The 17218-nt window shown below is 57.7% G+C and overlaps 1 protein-coding gene across 1 annotated transcript in view; it reads left to right on the forward strand.

The window, feature by feature from the left end:
- ZFYVE28 (zinc finger FYVE-type containing 28) overlaps positions 1 to 17218 on the forward strand; it is a 109402-nt gene that overhangs the window by 88945 nt on the left and 3239 nt on the right. The window contains exons 9-10 of the mRNA XM_088021263.1: positions 14670 to 14785; positions 15852 to 15968. Coding sequence (XP_087877389.1) covers positions 14670 to 14785; positions 15852 to 15968 — 233 coding nt within the window. The remainder of the gene's footprint in view (positions 1 to 14669; positions 14786 to 15851; positions 15969 to 17218) is intronic.

Consider the following 17218-nt stretch of genomic DNA (forward strand, 5'->3'; position numbering starts at 1 on the left):
GTTTCGGAGGTCCGGGTGGTTCTGCCTTCTGAGACTGTCTCTGACCGTTGGGACTGATGGCCACCCTGACGCACAGGCAGGGTCACTCCAGTCTGGCTTCAGGCCGCCTCGTTGCCTGCCCTGCTCTGGAGGCCTGCTCTGCAGTATTGAGTTCCCCAGCTGCATTTCAGAGTCTGGCTGACGGTCCCCCCTGCCTCTCCCTCATGCAGTTGGTGGGCCTCCCTGGCTGTCGTTGTGGGTCAAATGGTGAGAATCTGGAAGGGCTGTTCTCGGCACAGGCTTCTGAGCCTCTGCTCCAAACAGGTGACGTGTGCTCTGACCAAGCGCTCCGTCCTTGCAGGGGGAAACTGCTAGCAAGTCTCACCTGATGTGATACCTCACCTCTGATAGCACTCACCTGTTCGGGTAGTGGTACCAGAGGACCTGTTCCCCCACACCTGCAGATGCAGTGGGAGGCTGGGTCCAGGGGAGGGAGGGCACCTGTGGCTGGATGCTTGACCTCAGCCTCCCCGAGCCTCCGTTTTGTCAGCTGCAGAATGGGCTGACAATGGTCGCCTGCTCAGGTGGCTTCTGGGGGAGGGGCTGAGGCCACAGAACATTGTTCCTTCTTGTTACTCCGCGTCTTCCTCATTGTTATTTGTTTTCATCACCTGCCATTCCTCACCGGTTATTACTCAGCCGTGGCTCAGGATTGTTACTCACTGCTCCTTGCCATCTTGCTGTAACCAACCTTGACTTTACCTCCCCGTCGCATCACCAGATTTCACTGTTTCCAGGCCTCGTTTACCACTCCACATGGGTGGTGTGACCACCGGGCAGGGTGACTTGGAGCACTGTGGTGGGACTCTGTCCCAAGCTGACAGACTCTGGACGACTCCGGCCTCTGGAGTCACCTCTGACTGAGCTTGGTTCTGGCCTGGCTCCTTTTCCAGCGGATGGATGCCTTGCCTTCCTGTGTGCTGCCGCCCCGTCATGGTCCCCCCTAGCTCTTCTGCCCACTGCCGGGGTTGGAAACCAGCCTCAGGGGTGTCGGGCCCCTGGGCCCCATCGACCCTCCTCCCCAGACGGAGGGAACTGTTTGGGATCTCTGTCTGAGACCCTGTGGACCTCGACCCCGCCTCCGTGGCCAGCCCAGGGGAGGGCAGCACATGGCTGCACAGACAGAGCTTCCTCCAGAAGCATGTGGTGGGTGGCGAGGCCTCCATCACGTGGAAACCTTCCCCAGAGGCGTGGGGCGGGCTCTTCTGATGTGCTGTGTGCACGCGTCTCCCAGTCGGCTTTCCCTCTAGCCGACCAAGTCCGGCCGGGCCCTCTGTGCCTGGGATCAGCCCTGCTCGGGTATCTTCTGGCCTCCACGACCTGGAAGGGTGTGCGTCCCTTTCCAGTGTGTGATCTGTAGCCTCGGGTTCTGGTGCAGGCAGTGGGGTGGTTGGGGGTGCCCCGGGGAACAAGGCCTGAGCCGGCACCTTCGAAGGTAAAGGGGATGTGAGCGGAAAGGACTGTGCTGCCTGGGCGGACTGGCCACTCAGTGACCCCAGACGTGGAGGAGCCATTTCCTGGCCTGCCCCCACCCCGCCCCGTTGCTGGTTCTTCCTGGGGCTTGGCAGAAGACCAGTTTCAGGATGGGGTGATGGGCGGGGCGGGGCCTACCCATGACCTCTCTCTGGCAGCTGTGGGGCCCTGGGCTTCTGTCTGCCCCATCGGGACAGGCCCGTCGCTGCCCTTCCTGCCAGAGCCCTTCTGGGGCGGGACGCTGGGTGCAGGCCTCACTGCTGCAGGCATCCGTCCCTGGGACAGTTGTCCCCCCCACAGTGCAAAGAGCGCGAACCCTCCACCACGTCACATCCCTGGAAGGAAAAACAAGGATGATTGAGTGGGTTAAAAATAGAGACGGACTTGGAATTAATTAGACTCTTGAAAAACAGATTAGGCGTAATGACTGCCAGCAAGTCAACTGCTAAGTGATGGGGCTGCGCGGCCGATGCGGGGCGGGACCGGAGCGAGCCTGGGCATGAGCTCAGAGGGCAGGTCAGGGCTGGGCTCTTGCCTGAGCCCCTCACCGCGCCCGCCATGCACCCTGCAGCAAGCACAGTGACCACGGCCCGTGCCGCTAGAACCCCACAGGGTCGCAACAACAGCCCTGTGAGGCCACGGGGAGTCCTGCACCCGGTAGGCACTCGGGTCGGGGTCCTGGGAGGGGTGCTGCCCTTCTCGTTCATGGGCCTCCCCCGTGTCAGGGTCCTTCTTACGAGCTCACAGTCGGGTGTGGAGCTGGCCTGGCTGAGGGGTGGTGGTGACTGCCTCGTGAGTGGGCACCCAGGACAGCTCCGTCCTGGCCTCCGCCCCCTGGGAACCCCCTAGAAGGCCCCCCTCATTCCAGACAGCTCCTTGCTCCAGGCTGGCTGCCTCCCTGCACCCCAGACATCTCAGGTCCTCCCACCCTGCTACTCCCTCTGCCTTTGCCAATGCAGGACCGCTCCCCTCTCCTTCCCCACCTGCCCCACCTCGTGGGGGTGCAGTGCCAGGAAGAAGATAAAATCGATGCATAAGATGGAGAGTGACAGGTGGGCTCTGGGGCAGCTCCTAAAGTCAGAGCAATCAGTGGAGGCCTCCTTGGGGCGGTGACACCCCCTGAGACCTGAATGGAGGGCGGGGGACGGAGGGGATGTGCCCCAGGCAGTAGGTCCAGCAAAGGCCAAGGTGCCAGGCTTTTTAACCTGGGCTGTTTCGATGGCGGGAAGTGGTATCCACAGTGGTGTCACCCTGTGTGTCCTTGAGGATCAGTGATCAGTGATGTTGACCATCTTTTCATGTGCTCCTTTGCCACCAGCCTGTCTTCTCTGGTGAAGCGTCTACTGTATTCAAACCTTTTGCTGTTTCTTTCATTTGGGTTTTTCCTTATTGAGTTTTGAGCATTCTTCATTCATTCAGGGGTCCTTTATCAGATATAATTTGCAAGTATTTTCTCCCAGGCTGTGCATTGTCTTCTCGTTCCGAGTATCTTTTGAAGAACAGAAGTCTTTAATTTTGGTGAAGTCCACAACTTGTCAACTTTTTTCTTTCCTGGATTGGATTGCAATTTTGGTGTCATATCTGAGAATTATTTTTATGACCTCAGATCACAGAGGTTTTTCTTCCGTTCTAGAAGCTTTATACTTTTCGTTTTTACATTTATGTCTATAATCCATTTGGGGTAACTTTGTGTACGGTGTGAGGTATGGATCAGAGTTTTATTTTGTTTTGCATAATGAAAGCCAATTGCTTCAGCCTGATTTGTTGAGAAAGCCCGTCCCTTCCCCACTGAACTGCCTTTGCACCTTTGTCAAGTCAGTTAGCCATATCCTGTGGGTTTATGTCTGGACTGACTCGTCTGTGTTGTTCATCTGTCTGCATGGACATCAATATCACACTGTATTGATTATGGTAGCTTTATAATGAGCCTTAAAATCAGGCAGTATATATCTACAACTTTCTCTTCTTTTTCAAAGTTGTTTCGGTTATGCTGGGTCCTCTATATTTCATGTGAATTTTAGAACCATGTTGTCAATTTATAGGAAAAACAAAAGCAATAACAAAAACAAAGACTTCTAGGACTTTGACTGGAATTTTGTTGAATCTACAGATCAACTTGGGAAGAATTAACCCCTTAATAATATCAAGTCTTCCAATTCATGAACATAGTGTATCTCTCCTTTTATTTATGTTTTTAATTCTCTCAGCAAAGTTTTGTGGTTTTTACTGTAGAAGTCTTGCACGTCTTTTTTCAGGTCAGATTTCTCTCTATTTTATATTTTTGACACTATTGTAAATTATATTGTCTTGTAATTTCAATTTCCAATTGTTCGTTGGTAATATCGGGAGATGTAATTGAGTGTTGTAAATCAACTTTACTAAACTCACTTCATTAGTTATAGTAGTTCTTATGAAGATTCATCAGATATCCTATGGATGATGATGTCACCGGTGAAAAAAGCCAATTTTATGTCTCCTTTTCAATTGGATATTGTTTACTTCTTTTTCTTGCATTTTTGCCCTGGCAAGGACCTCTAGTACAATGTTGAATAGAAAAGCTGACACAGGATATTTTTGCCTTGTTCCTGATCTCAGAGGGAAAACATTTACTACACCTACTGTTGGCTGTAGGATTTTCATAGGCACCTTAAGCAGGTTCAGGAAGTTCTCCTTTATCCCCAGTTTGCTGAGAGTTTTTATCAAGAATAGATGGGTTTTCTGAAATGCTTTTTCTGCATATTTTGGGATGATCATATCGTTTTTATTTTTTAGTCTGTTAATGTGATAAATGACATTGATTGATATTTAGATGTTGAGTTAATCTTACATTCCTGGGATGAACCTTACTTGGCCACTACGTATTACCCTTTTAATGTATTGTTGGCTTTGATTTGCTAAAATTTTGTTAAGAATTTTGCATCTGATGGTGAATAATGTCAGGCAGCAGTTTTCTTTTCTCTTAAAGTCCTTTTCAGGATTGGGTATCAGAGCAAAGCTGAGAGCCTAGGGTGAGTTGGGGACCATTCCCACTTCTTCAATTTTCCAGAAGAGTTTGTGTAGAATGGGTACTATTTTGCCTTAAATATTAGTTAGAATTCACCAGTGAAGCCATTTGGGCCTAGAGTTTTCACGGGGAGGTTTTTAAACTACAGTTTCAATTTCTTCGCTAGACGTAGGTTTGTTCAACTACCCATTTCTTATCCAGTGAGTGGAAGAGTTTATTCACGTAGTCCTCGGTCCTTGCTCCTCTCGACTTCCCCTCAGACAGGCTGATACCAAATAGCTGGGCGGTGGTCTTCTGCCTGGAGTCCCAGGGCTCCCTATGCTCCTGGCTTCTGGGGCCCAAGCCACCTGCCCCACCCGCTGCCCCGTGGCTGGCTCCTTGCACCCTGGCCAGTGTCAGCTCTCTAGATGACCTCCACACTCTCCTCCCTCTGGTCCTTGTTTGCTCCTTGGGTCACCGTCCCCAGCCTGTCTGCTGCGACGTCCCTCCCATCCCTGCTACACCACATCACCGTGTGCCTTTGATGAAACTCATGGGGAGCTTTGCCCAGTGGCCCTGTTGAGTGCTGCGGCTACATGTCCTTGCCATCCCTGTTTCACAGATCTGAAACAGAACCCCTCAGCGGGGGCAGTCCCTCTCATTTGTCTGACTCCGGTTTGGGGGCCAACTGCGGGACCCCTGGGCCCATTCCCAGAGCCCAGCCTCGAGTCTCACATGTGTGATGGTCCATCCTCCCGGCCCCCACACCACCTCCTTTAGGCTGGGGGAAGCGTACCTGTCCTAGCTTGAGTGAAAATAAGGGGCTGCCAAGGTTTGGAAGGCAGCTGGCCAAGCAGGACACCCTAGGATTTGGAGGTGGACATTGGGGCTCTCATCCGGTCACTCACATCCTGGGTTCTCTCCTTCCAACTCCTGCCCCTGCAGTGGACCTCTTCTGGGCCACTGCCCCTTAGCATGGTGCTGGCAGCCGTCCAGCCCGGCTTCCGTAGCAGGGTCCTTGCCCTCATCCCAGCCCGTGTGTGTGGTCTGGATGTTTGTGGCTTCAGGGGGCCACCCTGCAGGGGCAGCTCCAGGGGAGGGGGCTGGTGGAGTCCAGGCCTGCAGTACTGGGCCTCCAGGTACGACCATCCCGCCCTCCCTCCCTGCAGCCCCGTGGCCTATGTGTCCTTATTCTGCCTGACTCCCTGCTCCTTGAGCATCTGGAGCCTCCACAGTGCAGGGGTGGAAGCCGGGGCTTTGAGCAGTGTGCTTGGTAAGTGCTGACCCCTCCTCAGGATGCGGGGGGCGGCCTGGCTGCTGCCCGGGGCCCCAGCAGCACCCTAAAGGGCTTGTCTCCTCCACCCCTGGGGCCAGGAGAATCCCCTTCTGAACAGCCACTTCCCCAAGCAGAGCCTTTGCTCCCATCTTCACAGAGGCAGACACGAGAAAACAGGTTTAAATTGCTGAGTGTGGTGCAGCAGGGAGGCCTGGACGCTGTCCGCAGTCCATCACCCATGGCTTTGTTCACATGGGTGATGTTCTCAGAGCCTTTTTTTTTTTTTAAAGATTTTATTTATTTATTCATGACAGAGAGAGAGAGAGAGAGAGAGAAGCAGAGGGAGAAGCAGGCTCCCAAGGAGCAGGGAGCCCGACGCGGGACTCGATCCCAGGACCCTGGGATCATGACCTGAGCCGAAGGCAGACGCTCAACCATCTGAGCCACCCAGGCGCCCAGTTCTCAGAGCTTTTAAAAGCAGCAAAAGTTGGGGCATCTGGGCAGCTCAGTCAGTGAAATATCTGCCTTCGGCTCGGGTTCCAGGATCAAGCCCCACGTTGGGCTCCCTGCTCAGCGGGGAGTCTGCCTCTCCCTCTCCCTCTGCTCCTCCCCTGCTCATGCTCTCTCTCTCTCTCAAATAAAATCTTAAAAAAAAAAAAAAAAGGCAGCAAAAGCTCAGGAAAGGTGTGCAAGGTACGACAGCAGAAGGGAACACAGGTCCCCTCTGCTCATGCCACAACCACGCATGTTTATAAAACACACATCTATTTTTTGCGGATCTGTGTTTCCTGGCTTTTCTAGAGCATACGCATATTGCACCTGTATTAAGAGGGAATGATGTGAAGATCAGGCTCCCATAGACCAACCGTGGGACCTTCTCCAGAGCGGGGCTGTGCTGTGCCCCCAGAGGAGCCAGACCACGGCCCCCACCCTCCCCGTGGAAGGGGAGGTGGTGCAGGGCCAGGTAGCACCCCGGTGAGGGCAGCGAGCCCAGAGGGAGGGGAGAGACCCACTGGGAGGAGCTGCAGGTATCAGCAGGTGTTTTGGGGCCCTGCCCGGCTCCGCAGCAGCCCCCACACCCCACAGCCCCAGCTTTGGGAGTTGTCTCCTGGGGGCTGTCGGGGACAGAGCTGTAGTCTCACAAGTGGACAAAGCTGGACGGGGTGGGTGTGTCCGGGCCTGCGGATACACGGGACCCCCCCCCCCCCGGGCAGCTGTGGGGTAAATGGAGGGTTGCCATGGCAACGTGGGAGGCACCAAGGCATCAGGAGCTTCCCAGCCTGGGAGGGAGGACGTGCACCTTGTTTCACAGACCCTCCTTGGGTCCCAGCAGGCTTGGGGTAACCCCAGACACTGTGGACATGCATGCTGCCAGGCTCTCCCTTCCTCTGGACTCCAGGGGGACCGGCCTCGGTGGGCCTGTGTCTGAGGAAGCGACTCTGAGGGACCCAGGTGCACTCTGCTGCCCAAGGCCCCCCTGTCTGTCAGTCATCGGGCTGGGAGGGCTCAGTGAGGGCCACGGGCACCAGGCAGGGGGTCTACTCTCTGTTCCCTGATTGGGGAAGCCACAGGTTCCTGGAACTTCCTCTGTCCTCGGGGCTCCGCAGCACATCCTTTGGTGATGAGGGGGTTCACCGAGGCTTCCTGGCTGTCCCCCATAAGCGTTGTAGGGGCATTTGCGCTCCTGTATCCTTCTGGATGGACATCATCCATAGTGATGACCAGAGGATATTTCCAGGAATCCCCATTCCTGAGCTCATGGGCATCTAGGAGCCTGGCACATGGCCTCAGGCGGTCTGAGGTCCGCTGTGTCACAGTGGGGCTGCATTGGGGGTGACATGCCCACCGAACAGCGTGGGGCAGACCCTCAGCCACTCCTGGGCTGGGCCCTGCTTGATGCCCATCTCGTGGGAAGTCCTGCGGCTTACGGAGCCTTTACCAGAGTCCCGGGATAGCCCCCTTCCGAGTGTGATCTCCCTCTATTCCCACTTACAGAAGTGAACACAGAGGCCCAGGGACAGAGAGCAATTTGCCTACATTCACAAAGCTGGACAAGGGTGGAGCCAGGAGCCTTACAGGGCACCGTGTGTCCGGAGAGGGATGGGGGGTGTGAACAAGAACCTCAGAGCACACCCTCACGTGTGGCACGCAGAGACCACTGCTGTTTGTGTGGTCACGGGAGAGCCCGAGTGCATGGACTCTGGTGTCACACTTGTCCCCAGCCACATGCACCCCCCACGGTTGTGACGGTCTCCCCCTGCCCCCAAGGGCCCATGCCTGAGTCCCGGCCCGCACCCCTGCCAGTGGGGACCAGGCTCCCTCCCAGTGGTGTCGGGCAGGCTCACCCCTCCCCAGGGCTGGCCAGCAAGCTCGGGAAGGGGTGGGGAGGGCTGGGTGGGAACGGGACTCTGCCCAGGCACGAATGCACTGAAACCAGGATGGGGAAGCGGGTTGGCTTCAGCCTGGTGAATCGCGGCATCTCCCTGCACGAGGGTCTCCCTTTAGCATGTCCACACCTGGGATCTCATTTTTAAATCTTTTCACATAAGATTAAAACACGACACGATTCATTTTTAAAGGAATACACAGATAATAGGCAAATGTATGACATCTTTTGAGAAAGACAAGGCCGCAGCGTGACACGTGCTAGAGGTGGGCTTGTGTGAAGGGCAAGCGGAGTCAGGCCTGGCTGCCGGCGGGGCCACGGTGGGGCCAGGCTGCAGTCAGGGACCTCAGAGGAGGAGACGCGAGAAGGCTGCTTGGGGCAGGAAGGACATGCGAGGTGTGAGGCGGCTGCTCGTCACAGGGGACCCTCGGTCCTGTTGCTCTGTCCCTCTCCGTCCCTCTGTCCCTGCTGGGTCACTTTGGAGGAGTGTTCGGTCTCCTGCACCTCTGTGTCCTGTGTAGCTGCTGTCCTTGGAGGGGTACTGTGCCCCGTTCTGAGTGCACACTTACACACGCGTGCACACGCGTGCTCACAGACACGCACGCACACGGATGCTCTCACACAGGCACACGCATGCACATGGACACTCAGGCACACACACGGATGCTCTCACACAGGCACACTCAGACACGCACGCACATGGACACTCACGCACACAGGGATGCTCTCACACAGGCACACGCACGCACACACATGCTCACAGACACTCATGCACACACACGGCCGCTCTCACACAGGCACACTCAGGCACACGCGTGCACATGGACACTCATGCACACACACAGATGCTCTCACACAGGCACACTCAGGCACACGCATGCACACACATGCTCACAGACACTCATGCACACACACGGATGCTCTCACACAGGCACACTCAGGCACACATATGCTCACGGACACTCATGCACACAGACGGATGCTCTCACACAGGCACACTCAGGCACACATGCACACACATGCTCACGGACACTCATGAACACACACGGATGCTCTCACACAGGCACACTCAGACACACGCATGCACACGCATTCTCACGGGCACACACGTTCACACTGATGCTCTTACAAGGCACATTCAGACATGCGTGCAAACGCATTCTCACAGACACGCACGTACACACACTGGTGCTCTCACAAAGCACAGACACATGTGCACATGCATTCTCACGGACACACGCGCAAACACTGATGTTCTCACACAGGCACACTTGGACATGCGTGCACATGCATTCTCACGGACAGGCACGTGCACTGAGGCTCTCACACGGGCACACTCAGACACATGTGGGTGCACATTCACACAGACACACACACACCCGCACTCAAGGCCCCCCATGGGAGGTTTAATGGGTGGGGAAGGTGTCTTGGCTCCCCTTCCCCAGCACAAATGGGGACCCCAGGCTCCCCACCGGCAGGGCTCTGGGTGGCCCCAAGATGCTGAGGGGGAGCAAGACTCTGCCAGGGGCTCCTGCACTCGAGACAGAAGCATTACCCCCCCACCCCAAGGCGCCAGGCAGCCCCACACGGCTCTGCCCTCCGCCCCACCTCCAGCCCCCACCTTGCTGCCAGAGGCCGCAGGTGCCAGGGCAGGACCCTCACACACGCACTCCTCCCTTCCCTCGGTGGTCCCACGTCCACTGCACAAATTGTGGGATGAACGCAGCAAACACCTACTGGCAAAGCAATTTCCCTAGAGGCTTAAACATTGATTATGAGCTCAGACTCCCTTAAGCGATTCGAGCCATAATTATATGTTTCCTGTGACGCCCCTTTGCCTGACAAGCTCCAGCGGGCTTCATCGGTGGGAACCAGCCGTGTCCTCGGTGCCAGGACAGCCCTGCCTCTGGCCTGCATCTCATGCTTGTGCACTGACACCCCCCACGTGTGATCGGTCTTTTCTCACTGGACCCATTGGTAGGAGATTCTACTGTGCATTCTGTCCCTGAGGAACAGTTTCCTGGGCCCAGCAGGTGAGAGACGGACCTGGGGTTGGGTCGTGGGTTCTGTGCCCAGATCCGCTTCCCAGGCAGCAGGAGCAAACTGTCGCACGCAGGGCTTCAAACAACAGGAACGTCCCAGTCTGGGAGGCCAGAAGTCCAAAATCAAGGGCCATGCTCCCTCTGGAGCCCCCGGGGAGGGGCCTTTCTGGCTGTCGGGGCTCCTGGGGCTCCCAGGGTTCCAGGGCGTATGGCCACGTCCCTCAGTCTCTCCTCCGTCCACACCCAACCTCTTCTCTGTGTGTCTCCTCTGCTCTTCTCAGAAGGACCCTCTTTGTTGGAGTTAGAGCCTGCCTGGACAGTCCAGTCGCAGGTCCTGGGGGTTTCGGGTGGACGCATCTTTTGGGGGCTCTCTCCCACTCCTCCCAGCGGAGCCGTTGCATCAGATGCGGCTTCATGGGGGAGGAAGCAGACAGCATTCCGAAGCTGTGAGGTACGAGAAGGCTGTGCTGGTGGCTCCTCTTCCTAAATCCCATCTAGCGTTCCAGACATAGAGAAAGCGTTTGTTCCCCCAGAGAGCCCACGTCTCGTTCTCCCCTGCGTCTAATGAATTCAAACTCTTTGTTCAACAGATATAGATTGGGAGGTTGGCGAGGGGCGGGGCCGGGGGGGCTGCTTCGATGCTGGGCATACAGCAATGAACAGAAGAGAAGTTGCTGCCAGGCCAGCCTTGCATTCTCCCAGAGTAAGACAGAGTCAGCATGCACATGCCAAGGCAGAGTGCTGAGTGTCCCAAGTTGCACAATGCAGGGTAAGGGCAGGAAGAGAGCAGTTGGCAGGGCGAGGGGGTGGTGGTTCTGTTTGTGGTCAAGGAAAGGCCTTCCAATGGAGCATAACAAGCAGAGGCATCTGGGTCTATCCAGAAAAAGAGCATTCTGGGCCCAGTGACATCTGTGCAAAGGTCCTGTGGCCAATAGCATGTTTGGCTTCTCTGAGACAGCAAGGAGGAAGTCTGAGAAGTGTAAGTAAGTGGAGGGTGCGGGAGGGGAAGTTGACGGAGAGAGGTCCAGACCACGCCAGGCCCCATAACCTTCGGTAAGGATTTTTGCTTTTACTTGGACTAACTGGAAAGCAAGGGTGGAAGGTTGCAACAGAAGAGGGACAAGTTCTGACTTTTGTTTGAAAAGATTCTCTGTCCTGGGCCTTCGATAATCTTGGTAGGAGCTGCAGCACCTTGGGGTGGCCCCTGGCATGTCCAGGGGAGTTTAGGCCTGGCAAATCCTGAGTGCTGGGCACCTCTGAGGCCGAGGGTGAGTCCTGCCTCCATGAGTCATGCCGAGCTAGGCAGGGCTCTGCAGGAGCCCTGGGGCCTGGCCTCTGAACACAGTCCCCAAGCTGTCAGCCTGCTGGCTGGGCGGTGCAGGGCAAGGGGCAGGCCCTGGCAGAGGCTGGGGAAACGGGGGCCTCCCAGTAGATGTGAGTGCCCCTCTGTCCACATAGGGTCCAGTGCCCGCTGTTGGCCGGTCTGTCTAGCAACTGCCTTGGACAATCAGCACCCTTCCAAAGGGGTGGTCCTGGACAGTGCCCAGACAATGGCCATCCCCGTGGGCCCTAGGGGCCGGGCAGACCCAGACAAGACTGGGGCTCAGGTCCCAGCTGAGATCCCAGCTTCTAGCGCCGGTGGGGTCTGTTCTTTTGTTCCCCCCAGCCCTTCGAGGCCGACTTTCTGCCTAGGATCCGTGTCTGTGGAGTTTTGTGTCTCTCTCCACTGACCCCCGACCCCCGCTCGGCCAGAGTCTCAGGCTCCATGGCCTCAGCTGTCTGTGGTGTCGAAGTTTCGGTGTGCGGGCCGCTGCACCCGTGTCCAGGAAGACATCCCAGTCTCCGGGGCATTGAGCTGCGGGGCTGGGGCTGCAGGGTTGAACCCCAGGGGCGCCCCCAGAGCCACTCCTACCTGCACCCAGAGACAGACTTCCCACCACAGGCAGGGCTGTGGTGCCATCTGCTGCCAGAAGCTCTGCCTTTCTCCTCAAAATCACAAAAGTAATACTTGCTCACAGAAGACACTTGGGAAAAGACTAATTTATCCGTAGTCCTGCTATTCAGATAAATGTGATACTAATGCCTCTATGATCTTTCCCCATGTCTCACTAGGTACATGTGAGATCTCTAATTTTATAATACTGCTTTTCATTCAGTACGTTAACATTTCCGCATCTGACGATCCTTCTACTAAGTGGAAATTGTATGGATGGGACCTAACTTGTGGAGCCAACCCAGTTAATGGACATTTAGCTTATGAGCTATTTCTTGAATATGAGTTTGCTAGATGATTACAAGAAAAGAATTCCTTTATTGTTTTAAGTGTGCACTTGAGTGGTTTTTAGTGTGATCACAGCTATGCACACATTTTCGTCACCCCTTAAAGAAACCCTGTGTCCACAAGCAGTCGCTCCCCGTCTCCCTGCCGCCAGTCCCGCCTTCCCATCTCACAGACCTGCCTCCTCTAGACATTGCACATAAACGGAGTCACACACTATGTGACCTTTCGTGAGTCAGTGGGTCACAGCCTCCTGTCTTCTCGCTTCCTCCCTGTCACGGCGCACGCACAACCTCCTTCTACGGCTGAATAGTATTCCCTTGCGTGGACGGGCCACGGATGTTGGCCTGCTCATCCACTGATGGACGCTTGGATTGTGCCCACCTTGTGGCTCTCGAAAATTGTGCGGCTCTGAACATTTGTGAACGGTATTTGTTTGGGTCCCTGCTCCCCAGTCTTCTGGGTAGAGCTGTCACTGATACCGGGGATCCTGAGTGGCAATGGACATGGCCAGCAGTGAAGTCCCCACCTCCTTCCCCTACGTGGCTCCCGGGGCAGGGACGGGAGCTGGGGGGCAGCCAGGCCCCCGCATTCTCAGGGGCCCCGTCCGTGGAAACCGTGCAGCTCAGGAGGAGAGAGCCGTGGCTCATCATACGGGTCCCAGCAAAGCACGGGCGCGCCCAGCCCCACTGCCTGCCGGCCGTGGCTGCTCCAAGCTCCAGCGAAACCGTAAATGCTCGTAAGCGAATGTTCATCGTGTTAGAGTGCGCCGGCAAAGTGCACCCTCATGCACACCCTTGGCTGGAGGAAGGGGGCCTGTGGAGCCCTGGGGCCCGGTCAGGCCAGCCTCCCTCCGCACCGGCCGGGGGTGCCACATCTTTGCGCTTCTCAGTGGTCTCCCATCGGGGGCGTACCCCTGCCCAAGACTCGGCAGTTCTGCGCGTTTCTCTGCCGTGTGTCAGGGACCCACATGGCGCGTGAGGAGCTGTGACCGGCTCCCCTCCACCTCTGTCGGCTCGGCCCCTATGCGACCACTGAGCCACCAGGGCCACCGTGAAGATCCAGCCACGTGCGTGTTGTGTGGGCAGCTCGTCTTTCAAGCAGATGGTGCCACGTTTTCCTTCTGAAGTTGTGGCCCAGGCCACTCGGGCCCAGCCGTGTCTCCCTCAGAGTGCGGACAGACGGCCCGGGACGCCGTGTGCGCTGAGGCAGGCCTCTGGCGTGGAAAGCAGACCAACTCCCTCCCTGGAAGGAGAAGGAGATGGTGCAGGCAGCTGTTGGCCACGTTTTAAAAAATTATAATGAATATTTCCAGACAGATAAAAGGCTTGCACCCATGAAACGACAGGGAGAGCACAAATTAAACGTCAGGGGGAAAGCTGGAAGGGAAAATGGAGAAATTATCCTAGACTGTAGGACAGAGGAGTAGAGAGAGAAGAAAGGAGGGGGTGATGTAAGACTTGGAGGTGCCCCTGCTGGGCCCTCGCAGCCGCAGGGGAGAAGGGAGGTGCGTGGGGCGGCAGGAGCCCCGTCTTCGTGAGAGAGTCCCACACGTAGGGGCTTAAAACGACAGGAAGTTACCCCTCACTGTAAGGAGGCCAGAAGTCCAAAATCTGGCAGGGCCACCCCCCCATCCAGGGTCCTTCCCGCCTCGTCCAGCTCCCGGGGCTGCAGGCGCCCCCACCTCTACACCCTGTCCCACAGCGCCTCCTCTCAGAAGGCCACCTGTCACTAGGTTAGGGCCACCCAATAATCCAAGATGACTTTCTCCTCTCCAGCTGCAAAGACCCTTTACACAAATAAGTCACATTTGCAGGTTCTAGGGGTCCGGGCTTGTGCCCATCCTTTGGGGTCCACCGTTCGCCCCGCTGTGTAGGGAGTAAGTAGGTGAATTGATCCTCTGTCAGAGGAAGCCGGTAGATAAGGTTAATCTGGGAGAGTGAGAAGGGCAGCCCGACCTGTGCAGCAGGAGAGGGCAGGAGTTGAGCTCAAACTGTGGTGGATGGGGCAGGGGCTGGGTCAGAAGCCAGGCTGTGCGGCGGCCTCGTTAGGGGCCGCGTGTGGCTCGGTTCTGAGTCCAGGCAGCTGGGCTCCAGGACAGAGAAGGTTTTCTTCTCACTCGTGGGCTTTCAGGCTCCAGCAGCCCCTGGCCGCCCCCCACCCATGCACCCCGTATTCCCTTCCTCTTGCAGCGGCCCCACGGACCAGGCCGGGCTGGAGGCTGCCCCCTCGGCCACAAGAGAGAAGATCCGGTCCAGGTTCCACGGCAGCCACGACCTCATCCACCGCCTGTTTGTCTGCATTTCAGGTGCCCGGCTGGGCCTGGGGCGGGCAGGGCCAGGCGGAGGGCGGGGTGCGGGCGATGCCAGGCCCCAGAAGTCTGGGAGCTTCCCCACCATGTCATTTCTTCATCTCCAACCCAGGGTCAGGGAGAAGGGCTTAATTCCTCAGCAGGTCCCCCAGCTGGGATTGGGGAACCCACGCTCCTGCAGGGGCCTCGGCCGCCCACACGGGGAGTTCAGACTTTAGTGTGTACCCTGCCTAGTTTTGTTTCCCTCTCTGGGGAATGGCTACACAGTAGGGGGAGGGGAGGACAGGGAGCCGCCTGTTTTGTCCCCCACCCCCTGGGGGGTTCAGAGGCCTGTGAGCTTTTCTTTAGTTCTGTGTATAAAAGCGTGCACTGCAGCCCCCTTCCCTGCCTCCCACATGCCCTTCCCACCCCCACCTTTGAGGGCTGGCCTCCAGCCGGCCTGCTTGGCGGGAGTGTGGCCCGTGGCCTGGCGGGGTCCTGCAGAACCAGGGTCATGATGGGGGGGCGAGGGCCCCACAGGCACTGCCGAGCCAGGCCAGGTGGGACCAGGAGGTCTCGGGCGACTCTGAGCTCCAGTTTGCACAGGTTTGTGTCGGGGGTTGGAGGGATGCCATGCCCAGCAGGTGCTCGGGGCATTGCCGGTGCACAGAGAATCCTCTAGAAGCGCTGACTACAGCACTGGCTGGGGCGGGTCACTGGGCTCCCGTTCCCAGTGGGATGCCCGCAGCTTCTCCCTCATTTTGTTGCATGTGGCAGCCGGGTCCGCCCCCAAAGAGCTAAGCCAGCATTGCTTTCCACCTCAGCAGGGAGGGTGGGGGGGTGCTTTCCTGCCAGGGAGGGGGCTGTCCGTGTGGTCGCTCCCACCACCAGCCTTCCCTGGGCTCCTGAGCCTTGACTTTGGCCAAACTGTGGCCCGGGGGCTGGGCGGCCCCCATTTGCCCTGACCCACCCGAGGATGCGTCAGTCCTGGGCCGTGAGCTCTGGCCGGGGTCACCCAGCTGGCAGCCCTGAGCCCCTGCTGCTGCTTGGCCTGACCTGCCCTCCCTTCGTCCTCCTCTCTCAGGGGTGGCTGACCAGCTGCAGACAAACTATGCCAGCGATCTGAGGAGTATCCTCAAGACCCTTTTTGAGGTCATGGCCACCAAGCCCGAAACAGACGACAAGGAGAAGTTAAAGAAGGGTGAGTGCCACCCACAGCATGTCCGCGCCACCCCCCAGGAGCCGCACCCCCACCCTGAGGGCACACGGCCCTGCACGGCCATCCATCCCGCCTTTCCGGGGCCCACCGCCTCCACACAGAACCCACTGGCACTGCCAGGCTCTCTGCTAGGGACCAAGGGGCACAGGTCGCAGGTGCCCCAGAGGCTTTGTGGGGGGCTCCCACCCCCCCCCCCACGCACAGGCCTGTGCCTGCAGCACCCTCTGCTCGCCCCTGCATGCCCTCCAGCAAGGCCACCCAACGTCTCGGGGCCAGTGGCCTGCAGGGGGCAGTGAGACCCAGACAACGCAAGGTCACCCCTACCAACTTTCCATCCACGAAAGCCGCCGGGTGCCAGCCCACAGTCAAGGAGGGGACCTTGGCCCCACCTTTTGGGGGGGAAGTGGCAGCTTAAGACCTGTGGCCGCCTGCGACCTGCCTCACGCGTTTACACGTGCCCACACATCCCAGGCACAGACATGCGCGCGCACATGTGCACGCACACTCTCCCACGCACACTCTCTCACACAGCCACCCACGCACACTCTCCCACGCACACTCTCTCACACAGCCACCCACGCACACTCTCCCACGCACACTCTCTCACACAGCCACCCACGCACACATGCGCGCACACACACACTCGCACACACCCATGCGCCCGCACACACGCACACGCTGTCACACACTCTTGCACACTCCCACACGCCTGGGGTGGGGAGAGAGCCTGACCCCTGCTCGCCCTCCCCTTGTGCTGGGCTGAGATACCTGTTCTGGGCGAGCTGCCCGTCCTCACGGGGCATCTGGGCACACAGGGCCACCTGCCCGGCTGTAGAGCCCGCCCCCATCCAGCAGGGCACATCCTGGCTTGGGGGGAGGAGGAGCAGAGTCAGTCCTGTGTGTCGCCCCAGCTCTGCCTCCTGGTAGCCATACCACTGGGCTGCTGGGGAATTCGGGGTGACGCGGCCTTCTGAAACATCAAGAGTCAGAAAAGGTGGGTGACACAGACCAGTGCTGCAAGCAAGGATGGTGGGCTCCTCAGCCCGTGTCCAGATCTGGTCCCCCTACTGCCTCGGGGGTCACAGCCCAGGGGGAACTTCCACACACAGAGCAGGGGCTCTGGGGCTGGGGGCCCCAGGGGGGAGAAGCTGTAGACCTCAGGGCACTGAGCCCAGCCTGCTGGGGCAGTGCTGACTCACCCGTGCGCTGGGGGACTGGGGCTGGCTTTGGGG

Source organism: Eumetopias jubatus, unplaced genomic scaffold (assembly GCF_037043125.1).
Source record: "Eumetopias jubatus isolate StellerSeaLion01/CBP00866 unplaced genomic scaffold, mEumJub1_p1.0 scaffold_2, whole genome shotgun sequence".
In the NCBI taxonomy this organism is placed as follows: Eukaryota; Metazoa; Chordata; class Mammalia; order Carnivora; family Otariidae; genus Eumetopias; species Eumetopias jubatus.